We start from the raw sequence: 16,183 nt of genomic DNA on the forward strand, positions 1-16,183 counted from the left end.
ATTGAAAACCTAATAAGCATGTATAAGCTTATACTATATTATAGAACATAATTCCAAAACTCCATTTGAAAGTGTTAATTATTTTTCCTTTAAAACTATAAATAACCCCTCTTAATAATTATATAACATTCCAATTATAATATAATTTAAATATTTTTTTTTATTATAATATAATTTAAATTAATTATAAATAATTTTTATTATAATTATTTAATTATTCAAATTTTGAATATAGTAATTTTATTATTATTATTATTTTTAATTTTATCATAAAATTAGATAATAAAATACTTTAAAATTATAAATATTTTATATCATTTAAAATATTATAAATAATATTAAATAATAAAATACTTTAAAATTATAAATATTTTATATCATTTAATAAATAATATTATAAAATATTATAAAGACAGGTCACCAACTTTCAATGCTTCCATTTCAATCCCCATCCAATCTAAAATATTACTCACACCCCAAATCACTTTAACTTCAATCTCAATCCACTCTAAAATTTTACTCATAACACAAATCAAAAATCCATGAACCCATCTAACCTCAATTGCAACTATAGTTAGTCTTCACCTACCTTTTATTTTTCAGCTTCAATTTCAACTTAACTTAAACTTTACTCATAAACTATATTATTTTTCAAAAATATAGAACAGAATTAAAAATCCATCAATAATAAAAACATAAAAATCCATCAATCCACCATATGCAGTAAATACATTATTTTCATAATTAAATATTATAAATCTATCACTATTGCTATAAATCATATTTAATTATAAAACATTAATTGCTAAATTTAGAGTTCACACTGAACCAATATCAAAACGTAAAGCTTTAAATGCCATCTTTTATATCCTGTCATTATTAGATGGCCCTATTCACAGGTTGTTTGTCTCGAGAACATGGACTTGGATTAGCCTTTGTGTGGAAACGTGTAATCTTGTGAAGGGTGTTCCTGAACTTTGCAGTGTTTTTGGCACTTCCCAGAGATAATATTTTAAAAGAAGTTATGTTTGGAAGTTAATAGGATTTTCTACGGACACAATGGGTAAAATTAATGCTAGTTTGTCCACATTTGAAGCCATAAAATCTGGATATTCTGAATGGTCCGCCATGTTATCACGCTTTAAAAGCTCACGGGATCTGCAAAAAAAATGCAACTGTACAACCCAAGGGGCCGAGGTTGCTGAAACTTCAGAGGAAGCAACATATGTTGCATAATGAATAGTTCAAGGGCGACTATAGGTTCCAAGCTGAAATCACAGGGCATGATGGTGATGAATAAGAGAATTCAATCCAAGGCATTTGCCCTATCCACCACCATCTTGGCCATTGGATTCGTAGTTTTGATGAGTCAACAAGCTTCTCTGCATTGGAGATCTGAGTGTAAGTGGGTCTTTCCTTTTTCAGGTTTGCGTGTTTTTGTATTGGATTTAGACATTAAATGACGTAGCTTCAGAAGTCTAGCAACTGCCTTGTTGCAGTAATGCAATTTTGGGCCTCCTAATGGTAAAGGAAAATGAGTTTTTTGCCTTCTGAAATTACCAAGTTGGTTCCTTTATCCAAAAAGGAAAATGTGTTTTTGCCTTCTGAAAACTACCAAGTTGATTCCTTTGCGGTCTGTGGGTTTGGTGTTAGGCGTGTTTCCAAAATACCAAATTGATTTTGATAATCAGCCGTAAATTTTAGGAACTATGTTTTGTTCCCTTAGTTTTTAACAAAATGTTTTAGGCTATGCAGATAGATTTGTTCTTAAACTCAGGAAGGCCTAATGGGTATACGGAGGAGAGTCTTTCCTTATTTAATTTGACTATTTTCTTTAGATTTTTCCAGACTGAGATGAGGGAAACGAAAAGTATGCTTTTTGGATTTTGGCTAGTGAATCTCGAGGCTGGATTGTAATAACTCCATATTTAATAGGAATAGTCATCCAGGTTCTCACTGTGGCTTTGAAGGTCCCCATCTTTTGCTTAAAAGAGCTGCCTATGATTTCGGTCATAGCAGCCTTAGTGACTTAGGTTATTTTCCAAGTCACTCTTCCAGAAAGGATCCGATAAGTCATTCACCAAATCACCCTTCCAGAAAGGATCCAATAAGTCACCTAGAACGAGGAGGTTATTGTAAAAACTCATTGGTCTGCCTCTATGTAACCTGATGAGAGGACGCACACTATACTTTTGGGTCAACTCTATTTTGTCAAAGCTACCTGATTAATGGGGGATCATCCAAAATCCAGCCCTCACAAAGGATGAGATGTTATTTCTATCTTTACTAATATCTCTAACTTGTTCTCTGTATAGAAATACTATGGTCTAGGATATCTGTTGTATATTGTCCTAGTTCATTAAGTTTCTCTGTCATCGTTGCTAAAGAGAGTTGTTTTCAGCTTTTAGGTTTAGAGCATATATCATTCTATAATGGGTATTGTCCATCCTTGGGCCCATTTTATTTCCATGATTTGCATTTTTTTTATCTTCCCAGGGCTTTTTTAAGGATTTGTTCGCTTTCTTTTGTGGTCTAGGGTGGTGTAAGCCAGTTCTTGTTTCAATCATGCCTATTTTATTTTTCTAGTTGATCACTTTATTCAGGTAGTCCATTTACTTTCATTTAAATGTAGCTTGTAATGATTAACCAGCCATGGAGGTCACAATAGCTAACCTGATTTTATTTTCAGTCCCCTCTAACAACATAGAGATGGGAACAGAACTTTCATTTCTGAATTTGAACAACTTTCCATTTGGTGATGGGCCATGTATAAGCCACAATGGTTGGCAGTCTTTTGAGTTAATAAAACAGTTTGTTGTTTCATCCATTCAAGTTTCTGTAAATATACTGATATTAGGCTATTATTAGGTGGGATATGGATGATCTTTTAGAGAACTTTTTTCAATTGTTAAGTTTAATTTTTAGGCAATTTGTCAAAAGTAGGCTAATATCCATTTTTTAACTTTATTGTAGGGTACAAAGGAGCCGCAGATACTGTTAAGTTTCCAGGATCATACAAGGAAGGTGAAGGAATAGTCTGTGACAGATCCCATTTCCGTACAGACTTGTGCACTGCTTTTGGACATGTTCAGATGCATGCAAATTTGAGTTCGATCCTGCTTCATGCGCAAGATAAAAGTAACTTTGGCATAGAGGAGAAGGTCCGGCCTTACACTCGGAAGTGGGAAAAGGATGTCATGGCCATTGTGCATGAGGTGACTCTGAAGAGTGTAACGCTTACAAGTTCTTCCAATCTGAATTGTGATGTTGTACACAATGTGCCTGCTATCGTCTATAGTACTTCAGGATACACTGGGAATTTGTATCATGAGTTCAATGATGGGATTATTCCTATGTATATAACAACTCAGCATTTGGAAAAGGAGGTTGTCTTTATTATTGTTGACTGCCATAACTGGTGGTTAACCAAGTATGATGAAATTTTGAAGCAACTGACAAAATACAGGGTCATCAATTTTGAAAATGAAACTATGGTTCACTGCTTTCCAGAGGTCACAGTTGGCTTGTTTATTCACGGTGATCTGATGATTGATCCCTCTTTAATGGTCCACAATAAAAGCATACTTGACTTCAGAGCTTTGGTCAATCGTGCTTACACACCTCACTGGTTTGTCCCTGAACCAAATTCAGATCAGCCTCGCCTTGTAATACTTGTTCGTGAAGGTAACAGGGTAATCTTGAACCTGAAAGAGGTGGTTGGATTGGCTGAGCAACTAGGGTTTAATGTTACAGTATGGAAGCCATTGCGAACCACTGAATTGAAGACAACTTATGCGCTTCTGAATTCCAGCCATGTACTGCTTGGTGTTCACGGTGCAGCATTGACTCATTTTCTGTTCATGCGTCCTGGATCTGTGTTCATTCAGGTCATTCCTCTTGGGACTGAGTGGGCTTCTGACACTTATTTTGGTGAACCAGCAGAAAGGATGGGCTTTCAGTACATAGGTTATAAGATAGGGCTAGAAGAAAGTACTTTAAGTCATAAATATAGCAAAAATGACATTGTCTTGAGAAATCCACGTGCTGTTGTCCAGCAAGGGTGGGCAGTAACTAAACAAATCTACTTGGAATCTCAAGATGTTATTATTAATTTATCTCGAATGAAGAGAGTACTAATTAGAGCTAAGAGAAAAGCAAATAAGTTCATGAGCCTATAATGCGGGAAGGTTACCCTGGTAGATCATGCCTTTGGATGGAAGTGTACATCCCTGGAGAAGTGAGCAAGCCGCTAAAAATTGAAGTTTTGTAGGGCAGAGATCATTGCAATGGTAAGCATTTGGGTTTTTGCTGTTTATAGCCCATACTGTGCTGTTTATATCCCATATTGACCCCTAAGCTGTCATTAAGTACTCAAGGGACATGAGCTGGCATGTCGAAATGAACAAATAAATTATGGAAAGAAGTTTGAATTGTGATTTTGAAATTGCAAATTGAGAAAAATCCAGCATCTTCTGATGTCAGATTTACATTGTATGGAACTTTATTTAAGTTCATTCATTTTCATGGTCTTGAGAGGACAAGTTGTCATCAGGCCAACCAGTATGTGTCATCAACCTGCATACATGGTCAACCAGTAGTTGTGTAACAGTTTGTAACGGTAGAGTCAAGGACACACACACACGTATATATGATAGAGGAGAAATTTAGACCTAACTCCTTAGATATCACTTGTGCTTTACATATGATTTACAATAAATAATCCATTTAGCAGATTTTGGAATCTGCACTTGCCTTTTAATGGTTTCCATAGCTAGACTAGCAATAACTCTGGTTGTTAACCTAGATATCATGCCTTGTCAATTGTCAAACGTGTATAAAAAGGCTAAACTTTTTCTTTGGAATTTAGCTATCTGAAAATTTCAAACATTAAGATTTACCTCAATCTAGAGGATATCCCAAAACTTTATACTGCAGTGTGAGGTGGATAAATAACGGTCTGCAATTGTCAAATAGTGAAAAAAATTCCTTAAGAAATTCAGACACATTTTGACTTAATTGGGGAATCAGCTAGGCTGAAACTTACTACAGCATATTTGGAAATGTGTCTTGTTTGGCAAGGGGTAGCATCCAAACTCTCAAATACATCATACACTGAAGATTCTGATTGATTTTGAGTTTGAGTTGGCAATGCTCAGGACTCTAATCTAACTGGCATCAACATTCTCAATGTAATTTGGAAGATACACTGGCCTCAGAAGGTTTCTTCTAATAGCTTACCTATTGCAGTGTGCTGTTTGAGCTCACAATTATGTCTCAATAGGCTAGGTTAAATGCTTTAGTTGGAACTTATTTAACATCACTCTATTTGTATCATATAGCAGGGTGTACAATTTCATTACTGGTTTTCTCTTGAACCCTCTCTCTCTGGGTTCAAAATACTATATAACGAATTTATGAATTAGTAAGGACTGTCTTGACTTTTATGTGATGAGCATTGGCATCAATCGGGATGATAGATATTCTGAATGTTTGATTTTGGTTCTAAGATGAACACTGTTCAGATTTTCGATTCAGATTTTCTCGAGAGGCTTCATATTTCTTTCAGGATGTCCACTGAGACCAAGGTCTCTTGGACTGTAGTAGTGTTTGAAGCCTGGTTTTCTTTTCAGGATTAACAATACATAAAAATGAGTCTTTCACTATGCTTGACTAAAATGGAAAGAAACCTTTAAAATCTTTAGTAGTTGACAAACTAGTAATATACTTGGTCAAGAAGTGCTTACATAAGTGTTTTGCATACAAGCAAGACTCTTTGTAACTTTGCTAGTACTCCCGAGTTTACTCCACCCTGGGAGCTTAATTGAATTTCCATTAGAACTCTTGGTCAAAATCAACGACTTTGTTTTGGTCAATAAGTTTTGCATTCCTCTGCGCCTTCTCTGAGTGCTGCAGAAACCCTTGATTGCTTTCGTAATGACATCCTCGGAGGGGGTCCCTCCCCCTCCTCCCCTTCCTCATGACGAGGCTGCAGCCTTTCAGGCTTTGGTGGCTGCCATCTCATCAAAGCCCAGGAACAAAAGCGCACAATCGAAGTTTGTGAAGAAATCCGAAGAAATCCCCTTAGTGACTCTCCCCTCGAGCGTTCAAAGAACAACACTGGCTTTTTCACATCAAGCCCTTGTGGGAAAATTTACGGGGATGTGGCCTTCTCCTTGATTTATGGATGTGGGGATAGATAAGACTTGGAAATCAATGATGAAGGGCAACATCAACTTGTATTCTTGTGGTAGTGACTTCTTTCCTTTTTTGTTCGAGCTTAAGGAAGATGGAGATGTGATCCTCAAGAACAGATCCTACTTCTTCGGATTTAGGTGAATGTATTTGAATAAGTGGTCCCTAGATTTCATCCCAGATGAAGATATTTTGAATGCAATCCCTGTTTGGGTTAAGCTTCCATGATTCCACTCTCCTGTCAGAGTGACGATTGCATGAGGGCAATTGGAAACAAAGTTGGGCGAATCTCGGAGAGGGTTGAACCCAAAGGATGTCAATTTGCTTAAGCCAAGATCTTTGTGGAGGTTGATCTAGAAAAGGGTTTTCCTTCAAGAATCAATCTCACTCTAGGGGGATGAACTCATTGCCGGACCTTGGATTATGAGCAAATCCCGTTCAAATGTCGATTTTGTCACGAATATGGCCACTTCATTGGGGATTGTAAAAAGGCCCCTATAAGCAAGGGGGTCAGATTTATCAACAGGTCTAGAGGAACAATGGTAGACTCAAAGGTGTGGAGGGAATTGAGGCAGATCAAGAACAATGAAGAATCAAAACCCCTAAAATAGTAATGGGGCCTCAACCTCGGCCAATCCGTTTGAAGCCTTGCAGAACCAAGATGAGAAGGAACAAGAGGATCCAGACCCTACTCTAAATAAGGGGGTTTTTGGCGAGAATGTCGTAACGTCGGAGCACGAAGATGGGGGGATCAACGAAATAGAGGAGGTTCCAGCTCAAGTGAACAACACAAATCTGCATCTATCAGAATTGATCCCAGTGAGTCCTCAAAATGCTCCAATTGCCAGTAATGTAACTTCTCCTCCGAAGTCTAGAAATGTTGTGGGTGGTCCTACAACAGTAGGGGTTATCACTCAAAATATGGCGCAAACCTTAGTATGGGTAGACGAAGGTAGCAACCATGAAACAAAGAGTAGCAAGAAGAAACAAGGAAGGCCTCCTAAGAAAATAGTTAGAGAAAAAGAAGCAAAACAAAACAAGAAAATGGGCAACCAACCACTGATCACTGAAATTTTAAAGCCACAAGTAAATGAAGGAGCGGAATCAACAAAAGACGGAGGAGGTTTCCATCAAAACCCTTCGAAGAAATGATGAAAGTATTATTGTGGAATATAAGGGGGTTTGGGAAGCCCCATAAAATCCTTATTTGTTAGAGATATGGTTAAGCAGGAGAAGCCTTGGATCCTATTCCTTCAGGGAATCAAGCTTGAGGAAAAGGAAATTATAAATGCCGCTAAGTCCTTTTGGAAGGATAACAATGGCATAGTGCAAGATTCCAGAGGTGAGTCAGGAGGAATATGTATTTTTTGGTGTGAATCTCATTTTAAGTTAATAGATAGTATGCAATCGCAATTTTGAATCGCTGCTCTATTGGAAAGACAAGATACGGGTGACCAAATCCCGTTTATCAATATATATGCTCTTGTTCTATATGGGACCCCCTTATTTCTATAAGGGAGTGGGTCTGTCAAATCAAATGCATATTGGGAGGAGATTTTAACACAATTCTCATATTTGAAGGGAAGAGAGGGGGTGTCCAGTTAGGGGTCCCTTTAAAGAGCGCATGGAATACCTGATCAATGATTGGGATTTAGTGGACATACACCCTAAAGTTGGAAAATTTACATGGTCAAATAGAAGGAGTAGTGACAATCATATTGCAGCGTAATTGGATCGTTTTTTAATTTAAAGCAATTGGCTTTTAAAAGGGATCGATTCCTCCTCTTCAATCTAGGAACAAGGAGTTTCAGACCATCGTCCTATCACATTGACGTTGGACCATATGGAAGATTTAGGGCTAATCCCATTTAGATTTAATGTAGCATGGTTGAAGGAGGGAGTGTTGGAACTGATTAGGCAAGCTTGGAGGATCCCAGTTTTAGGACCACCCACCTTTGTTTTGGAATCAAAATTAAAGAATGTGAAGCAAGCGCTAAGGAAATGGCTAAGGGAAGAATACCAACCCCTAGCCAGAAGTGGAAGGAGTTGTTGGAGAGGTTAGAATCTCCTCAAAATCTGATTGAAAACAGTCAGGTGGATCCATGGCATTTTTAAAATGAAAAAGAGCTAACAAGGAAAATATTTGCCACGAGTAGACAAGAAGAATTGTGGAGACTAAAATCTAGAAGTTTGTGGCTTCAAGTGGGAGGTCAGAATACCTCTTTCTTCCACAAGCAAGCCAAAGCTCGTGAATTAAGAAATTGAGTCAAGGAAATCGCTCTTGAAGGCCGACCAAGGTTAACCTATTTTAAAGATATTAAGCAGGAACCCTTTCATCACGTTCAAGCCCTCTATCAAGAGGATAGAGTGGTCGACATGTCCCAAGCTTAGGGATTTCTTCGATGCATTCCATTAGTTGTTTCAGACTCTACCAATTGTCTCTAGTCAAAGAGATAGAGGACGCAGAAGTACTAGAAGCAATATGGGATTTGGACCCAAATAAAGCCTCGAGCCCTAATGGCTTCTCCATAAATTTCTATGGAAACTTTTGGATTATGGTTAAAAATGATCTAATGCGGATGTTGAACAGTAGAAGTAAGGACAAGATTGGGCAAAGCACTTACTTGTCCTTTTTGTCTTATTCCCAAAGATTCGAATTCGGTAAATTTCACCCAATTTTGCCCAATTTCTCTTTGCAATTCGGCTTATAAAATTTTAACAAAGATTAGCGTAGGAAGATTAAAAGTTATTGCCAGAATTCATATGAAAGAACCAGGGTGGATTCATGCCAAAGGCAAAGATTGGATAATATCAACCTAGTCCAGGAGGCAATTCATTCAAGCAAGGAATTAGACAAGCCATGAATGGTGATAAAGTTGGATATGGCCTTTGACTGAGTAAGGCGCTCTTTTCTTTTCTTGATGTTAGAAAAATTGGGGTTTTGCATGGAATTTATAAGGTGGATAAAGGTGTGTATTGGCTCCCAATGGATAGTGCCATTGGTTAATAGCTGACCCACCCCTCATTTCATTGCCTCTTGGGGGTTAAGACAGGGTTGCCCTCTGTTTTTACTCCTTTACATCATTATGGTTGAAAGTCTCAATAGGAATCTAGAAATAGCCAGGTAGGAAGGTAAGCTGGTAAGGCTAAGTATAGAGCGAAATGTCAATGGTAAATCACTCTCAGTTCGTAGATGACACTCTTCTTTTGGGAGGTGCCTCCAAAATAATAGTCCTTCGCTTTAAAAATATTATGAACACTTATCTTGATCTTTCAGGTGGTATGGTCAATAAAAAAAATGTCAATCATACAACTGGAATTGTGTTGAATTGGTGTTGAATGAGACGTCAAGGATATTGGAATTTTCATCTGTTGCAAAATGGAAATCATTGAAATATTTAGGAATCCAAATTTCACTAGGAGCATATAATGCAAATGAATGGGGGGAAATCTTGTATAAAATAAAAAAGAGAATACAAGCTTGGGGGGCACAATGGTTAAATGTGGCAGGAAAGGTCATCTTAATAAAATAGTGTTGTCATCCCTACATGTTTACATGGGCTCATGATTAATTCCCCCAAGTGAGTAATCCATCAAATTAGAGTCCTATTGTGGAAGTTTCTTTAGAAATGAGGAAAGAACAATAACATAAATTTCATTTAGTGAATTGGAATACCATGTGCCTTTCAAAAAAACTTTGGTGGATTAGCGATAAAAGATCCTGAGATCATGAATCAAGCTTTGGGTGCGAAGATTGTGTGGCGCCTTCTTTCAGATTCCCAAGAATGATGGAAGTTGGCATTTGTGCGCAATTATTTCCACAAGAACAGGGTAATTAGACCTGAAAACGAAGCGTGGCCAGAGCAGGGTTCTAAAATTTGGAAATTATGTAAAGCGATGGCTCTGATTATCATGGACCATTTGGGTTGGCAAGTTGGAAATGGCATGCACATTAGTCTTTGGAAGGATCAAATTCCTTTAGTAGATCTAGTGAGTGAGAATGAAGGAGTAATGAAATTAGCTAAATAGATGGAGGCAAAGGGTTTCGCCAAGATCATTGACATATCACGATGGGATTCTAATGGCCACGGGGTTGGCTGGCATTATCCCGATATCACCCCCAAGATGTCAGAGATGTCCTCCTTTTCCTTCTCACACATAACCAAGGATTGCCAAAAATTAATCTCTTATGTTGGGAGTTGGTCCATAGAAAAATATTGATGGAAAAAAATATTAAGAAAAGAAACATTTAGGGCCCCTCTTGTTGTGTTATGTGTGAGAAGGAAAAGGAGGACATCTCTCACATCTTTCGATAGTGCTCCTTCTCTTTGGAGGTTTGGAAAATCGCTTTGGACAAGGCCAAAGATATCTCATCCATACCAAACAATTGGATAGAATTTTTTGTGCAATGGAAACCCCAAATCCCATGGAATTGAAAATATGATTCAGTAACCATGACTCGATGTTGGATGGTTTTTCCAAAGTTTTTGTGTTATGCAGTTTGGATTACCCGGAACCAAGTTATCTTTAAGGATGTTTGTCCAAACCCGATTACAACAGCCTCCAAAGCCACTAAGTTACTCTTTGAGTTAATCTCCACTAAAGGTTATGATCCAGGGGATCTGGATGATTTGTCCCCAAGCGAGAAAGCTTGGCTCAATCTTGGGCATTTACCAAATCAGGTTGGCAGCTTCATGCATAAGCATCCCATTGAAACTCCATTCATTCTTAGAATGGACTTAGAGGAATTCCAAAATTGGAGTAGAAAGGGATATTTCTCATTTTTTGCGGAGCTTCGAAAGGTAACCTCGGGGAGGCAAGAGTGGGAGGGGTTATTTATTACCCTGACGAAGAAATAGAGATAAAATATTCTTGGGGTCTGGGGCGCTCCTATAACGATTAGGTTGAATTCTTAGCACATGGTAAGGGCTCATTTTGGCAAATTTTAAAAAGCATCCTACAACTATTGGTTTTCGGTGACTCTATGATAGTTATTCAACAAGTGTACAAGATCAAATATACCTAGGTGCGAAATCCCTCTCCTATTTTGCATAGAATAAGTCTGCAAATTCTGAAGTTTGAGGTCATTAACTTCTTCCACGTCAAGAGGCACCTCACCGCAATGGTGGATTCTCTCACTATCAAAGGATTAAGTCTAGATCAAGGATTTATGACTGATGATGATAACATCATAGTCATTAAACCTATTCCATGAAAATGTCATTTATAAATTTGATAATTCGTGTCTAGAGCACACTAAGTAGCATTAAAGGGAAAAGATTGGGTTGAAATTTTGACATCCTACCATTTCCCAGACGATTTTGTCGTCCTTTCATTCTCTCACCCTTTGGCTATGGTGGCTTCACTGCATGGCCGAATGTTGAGTTTGGGCGTACAAATGGACAACTCACAGGGTTCTGGAAGTAATAAAGGACATGTGGAAGGTCTGTTCTCATGAGATTAAGCCTAGATAGATGCATGGTTTTAGTATTTCCATTTTTGGAGTTTAGAGAACACACTTGAGGATCCTAGGTTTAATGAGGCAGGATTTTAATTGCACAGGGATTAATTTTTTGGTTGTGCTTTGGGGACAAAGTACGTGTGAGGTAGTTGGATGCTTCAATGCAATGGTGAGAGGTTTTGGGTTGGTTGACACAACCTCGCAAGTATATAAAGATTGGTGGTGCACTTTGGATTTACTAGGAAATAGAGTTTGGTTGCTCCAAATTTCAACGGAGAGGGTAGATTTCAGAGGAACAAATATAATGGAGCGCTCGAACAATGCTAAGATGGAGGATTTTAATCTAAAATTGGGCTATTTGATAGCTTTGATAGAGTATATTCTGACTTTGTTATCTAGGCAGGGGGAGATGGGAAAGGTTGATTCTCAAGCCCAATCTGTTCTCTTGCATAATAAAATCGACTCGTCGTAGACTAAGGTAAAGAGGCTTCAAGTGGCTTATGACACCCTGAGTCTGAAGATGGACAAAGTGATTTCACTACTCGAAGGAGGGATTAGCGGGGTGGAAAAGGAATTGAATGTTGAGGTACATGAGAAGTAAGGAGAAGTTCCTATTCTTCTAGCGGTGGAAACTCCTGAGGACAATTTGGACTTGGCTTTTGTTCCCTCTCAACCTTGAATTTCCAATTTTGAAGATGATATCTTCGTTGGGCTGAATGTTGAAGGATAGTTTTCTCTAGTTTTAAATTATGCTTTGTAAGTTTGTTTACGTACTTAGAGTTTCTTGGAGGTAGTAATAAGCTCTGTCAGATTAGAATAGTAGTATGCAGATAGAGGGCCAAATGTGTCAATCTTTTTTGGCCATGTAGGTGCACAATGGCTGATGTTTCTAAAGCATATGTAAATGGTTATGACCTCCAAACCAGTTGAATTAATAGAAAAATCCCATGCCTGTTTCGTTTAAAAATAATAATAAGATTTGCGTTCCTTAATTATTTTAGTGCAAGGTCCATGGTGTTTTATTTTTTATTTTGCTAAGTTTCCAAATTGACTCTCCACTTTTGGTTTGTTAGGTCATGATTGAGTCCAAACCTTGTGACTTTGGTATGTTGACAATTTCTATGAGAGCACGAAACAATACAAGGATAATCAAACAAATAAGAAAAAATTTAATATGGATGCAAAGATGAGTGCAATTATTCTCAAGTCTAATTGGAATGCAATGACTAAATCTTTTGTTCTTGGTCAAGTAACCCTACAACATCATTAGAGATATGAGAGGTGTTAATAACTCAAACCTCCCATAGGATGAGCATAGTTGGCACTCTCTATAGTCAATGCCTTTAATGGCCATGGGCAACCTCATAAGGGAAATCAATCACTTCATGCTTCCATGACATAATGTTCTTAGATGTGTGGGAACTCCACTTTGCACCCATGGAATTGCCATGCAAGTGGATGGGGTGGAGGAGCTTGGGTCGACTCACACTAACTAGCATCCACTCTTTAGAAAGGAAATTATGCAACTTCCCTTAATTGGAATTTTCCTTCATGCCCAATTTATGGAAAACATTTGTAGGGCCCACAATATCATGGAGGGACCTCGTAGGAACCTCTAGGGTGAATAACCAAGTCAACACCTCCAATTCATCGACACAAAATAATACCTCTTATTAGCTTCACAATGAAGTTATAGATGCAAGTGGGGTACAAGGAATTTGTTAGTTGAGACTAACATAAGCATCTAAGCCTTGTGTTGCAAAGAGCATTGGACCTCCCTTCGTACCCAAGCCCAAATCCTTTGGGGGGTGGATATGCCTCTTAAATGTGGCCAAATGTTTAGGGTAGTGTTTCACATCTTGGAAACCCTATTTAAAATGCACAAGTGCTTTTTGGGCTTAAACCTATTTGTTTCCCTATGTAACTTTCACAATTTTTGGTTTAGAAAACCCAATAAATGAAATTAAACCTTTTTAAATGATAAAATAATAGTCCAAAAGCATTCCCAAATTGATATTGATCAATTTTTTATTGAATAAAAAAGATGACCCATATGCAAATCCAAAGTCCCCTTCATTCCCTTTAAAAAGGTTGTTGTAGATCTCCTATAATAATAACAAGGGTTTCTTTGATTTTGGGGGCATTGGGAGAAATCTTTGGAGTGATTTTGGTAAGAAAACAATTGTGGAGCATGAGAAAAATCATTGTGTTTCTTTTTTGCTTTTTGCAACATCCATGGCCCTCTAGAAGTAGTGTTTTTCCTACTCTTAGCCATTCTAAAACAATGAAACAAAATGATTCTTCTCCTCTTTGGAGGCATGTGAAAAATAATCACATATTCTAGTAGGGCGCTCTTGGGAATGGGAGTGCACTCTTTGTCACAACACCTACAATGGCTGTTACACAATAGTGAAGTCACATCTCCCACGTGAAGTGGAAAATGGTGTTGATCTTTGTCTAGCGAAAATAAACCAAAAAGAAAGGGAAAATTTTGATAAGAAGCATAATAATTCTTAATTTAGTTTATCAAGGAATGAAGAATTATTCAAGATGCTAGGAGGAAGAGAGACAGAGGAGGGAAAAAGATCAAACAATAATGGCAAGGGTTATTTATGCATGTGGAATCCCATTTAATATGGTTTAGTCTCCTTGGAAAGACTTGGCAAAGATGATTAACACTACCCCTAAAAGATTTCAAGGGGCTAAACTATGAAAAAGTCTACATTGAACTGCTTAGAAATGAAATTCTACTTTGTGCAAATTTCTTAGCACCAATGCATTTTTATAGAATGGATTAGGAATCTATATTATATTAAATGGATGGACAAATACAAGACATAGGCCATTGTTCAATGACATTCCTCTTTACCAAAAAGATTAATGTTTCTAAAGGTCAAAGATTTTCTAGGTGAGGTAAAAGATAATCATTTCATAGTTAATATTTTAATTAGTCATTGAGAAAGTAGGTCCCTCAAATGTGGTGCAAATTATCACGGGTGATGTGCCTATTTGTGAAGTTGCATGGTTGATTGTTAAGAGTCAACACAATCACATATATTGGACACTTTGCATAGACCATACTTTAAACTTGATTTTGGTTAGGTTCAAGGCTAAAATACCATGGATTAAGCAACCCACCATGAGGGTGAGAGAATTTAAAAAATTCTTCACTAATCACCATTCTTTTAAAGTAACTTTTCAAGTACTCCAAGTTGGAGTTGTTGAGACAATATGTGCCTCAAACATAATATGTCAAGTTGCATTGTAGATGCAAATATAGTCTCTATGTTGGTGAGTGAGATTTTCTTTATTGTGAGACAATTAAATTGAAATAAGGAGCTATAGTGTGTATACTCTTGATTGATTAGGATTTCATAAGCAGATTGACATCTTGCTCAAGTTCACAACATTAGTGCTTAAGATTTTTCAAAATGCAAACATTGACAAGCCTTGCTTGGGAGATGTTTACGATTGCATGGATACCATGGATGAGAAAATTGTGGAAATCATTTTGTAAAAGGAATTCATGCTTTTAATTGTTAATGGAAGTTTTGATCTATAATCACTTAGCCTATGATCAAGACAATTAACCAGTAAATACCTCTATTCAATGATCTTAATGTAGGAATAACAACAATAATAATTCTATTATGTCTTAAATTATTTATTGTGCACATTTCATCTCTTTGTATTAGTTTGTTGTGCATACGTCTATCACTATAAATTTCATGTAAATAATCAATTGCAATGAAAACACCATTAACATAATAACACAAGATATTTACATTGGAGAACCCAACATGGGAAAACTCTAGCAATGAAATGGCAATATGCTATGCTTCCAATTTATGTGAGGAATAAATACACATATAAAGGCACATATCAGGGTTTTGCTTAATGCGAGTCTCATAAACATTGATGTCATTTACCTTCCTTTGCTTTGTACAATGTTATTTCCATGAACCACTATTCTCTTGGTATTTATATATAACAATCTCTCTGTTTGCACTTCTTTACTATTATGGGTGTTGGAACAATGAGGGGATGGATTATTTCCTCCATAAGAAAACAAGTGAATCCCCTGTTTCTCTTCTTCCTTGCCTTTTATTCTTCTTTTGTCAACAAGAAAGCCAATCAACCCTCAAGAATCACTTATTGACTCCCTTATGTCTACGAGGCTTCCTTCCTTGATTTTACATTCTCACTTGATAAATGAGCACAAAAACGTTGTCTAAAAGACTATGGATATTGAATATGTATGTGCAAGACACAATTCCTTTGCGTATTTCCCCATTTGTCACATGTCCACTTTCTATTGCCTATGGAGTCATTTGAACGCCCCTCACTTATTACCTCTAATGCCCTTTCTTTTGTACCATGTGTCGCATGGTCATTGGTGGTTCAATGCTCCCTTTTATTCATCTTTTGTCAATGCGAAGGTCCATCAGCCCCCAAGAATCACTTATTGACTCCTTTATGTCTACGAGTCTTTCTTCCTTGTTTTCATGTTATCAAAATTGTCAAATGAGA

The 16,183-nt window shown here is 37.2% G+C and overlaps 1 protein-coding gene across 1 annotated transcript; it reads left to right on the forward strand.

Annotated features, from left to right (window-relative positions):
• Positions 1-882: 882 nt before the first annotated feature.
• Positions 883-4,759, forward strand: LOC149224957 (xylan glycosyltransferase MUCI21-like). The gene is made up of 2 exons (XM_089386357.1): positions 883-1,401; positions 2,974-4,759. Exons 1-2 carry the CDS (start codon positions 1,236-1,238, stop codon positions 4,176-4,178), a joined length of 1,371 nt encoding a protein of 456 aa, XP_089242483.1. The 5' UTR covers positions 883-1,235; the 3' UTR covers positions 4,179-4,759.
• Positions 4,760-16,183: the final 11,424 nt, after the last annotated feature.

The sequence above is a fragment of the Pinus tabuliformis genome, chromosome Q, assembly GCF_031772625.1.
Source record: "Pinus tabuliformis cultivar Carrire ecotype Pingquan chromosome Q, CPIR1, whole genome shotgun sequence".
NCBI lineage: Eukaryota > Viridiplantae > Streptophyta > Pinopsida > Pinales > Pinaceae > Pinus > Pinus tabuliformis.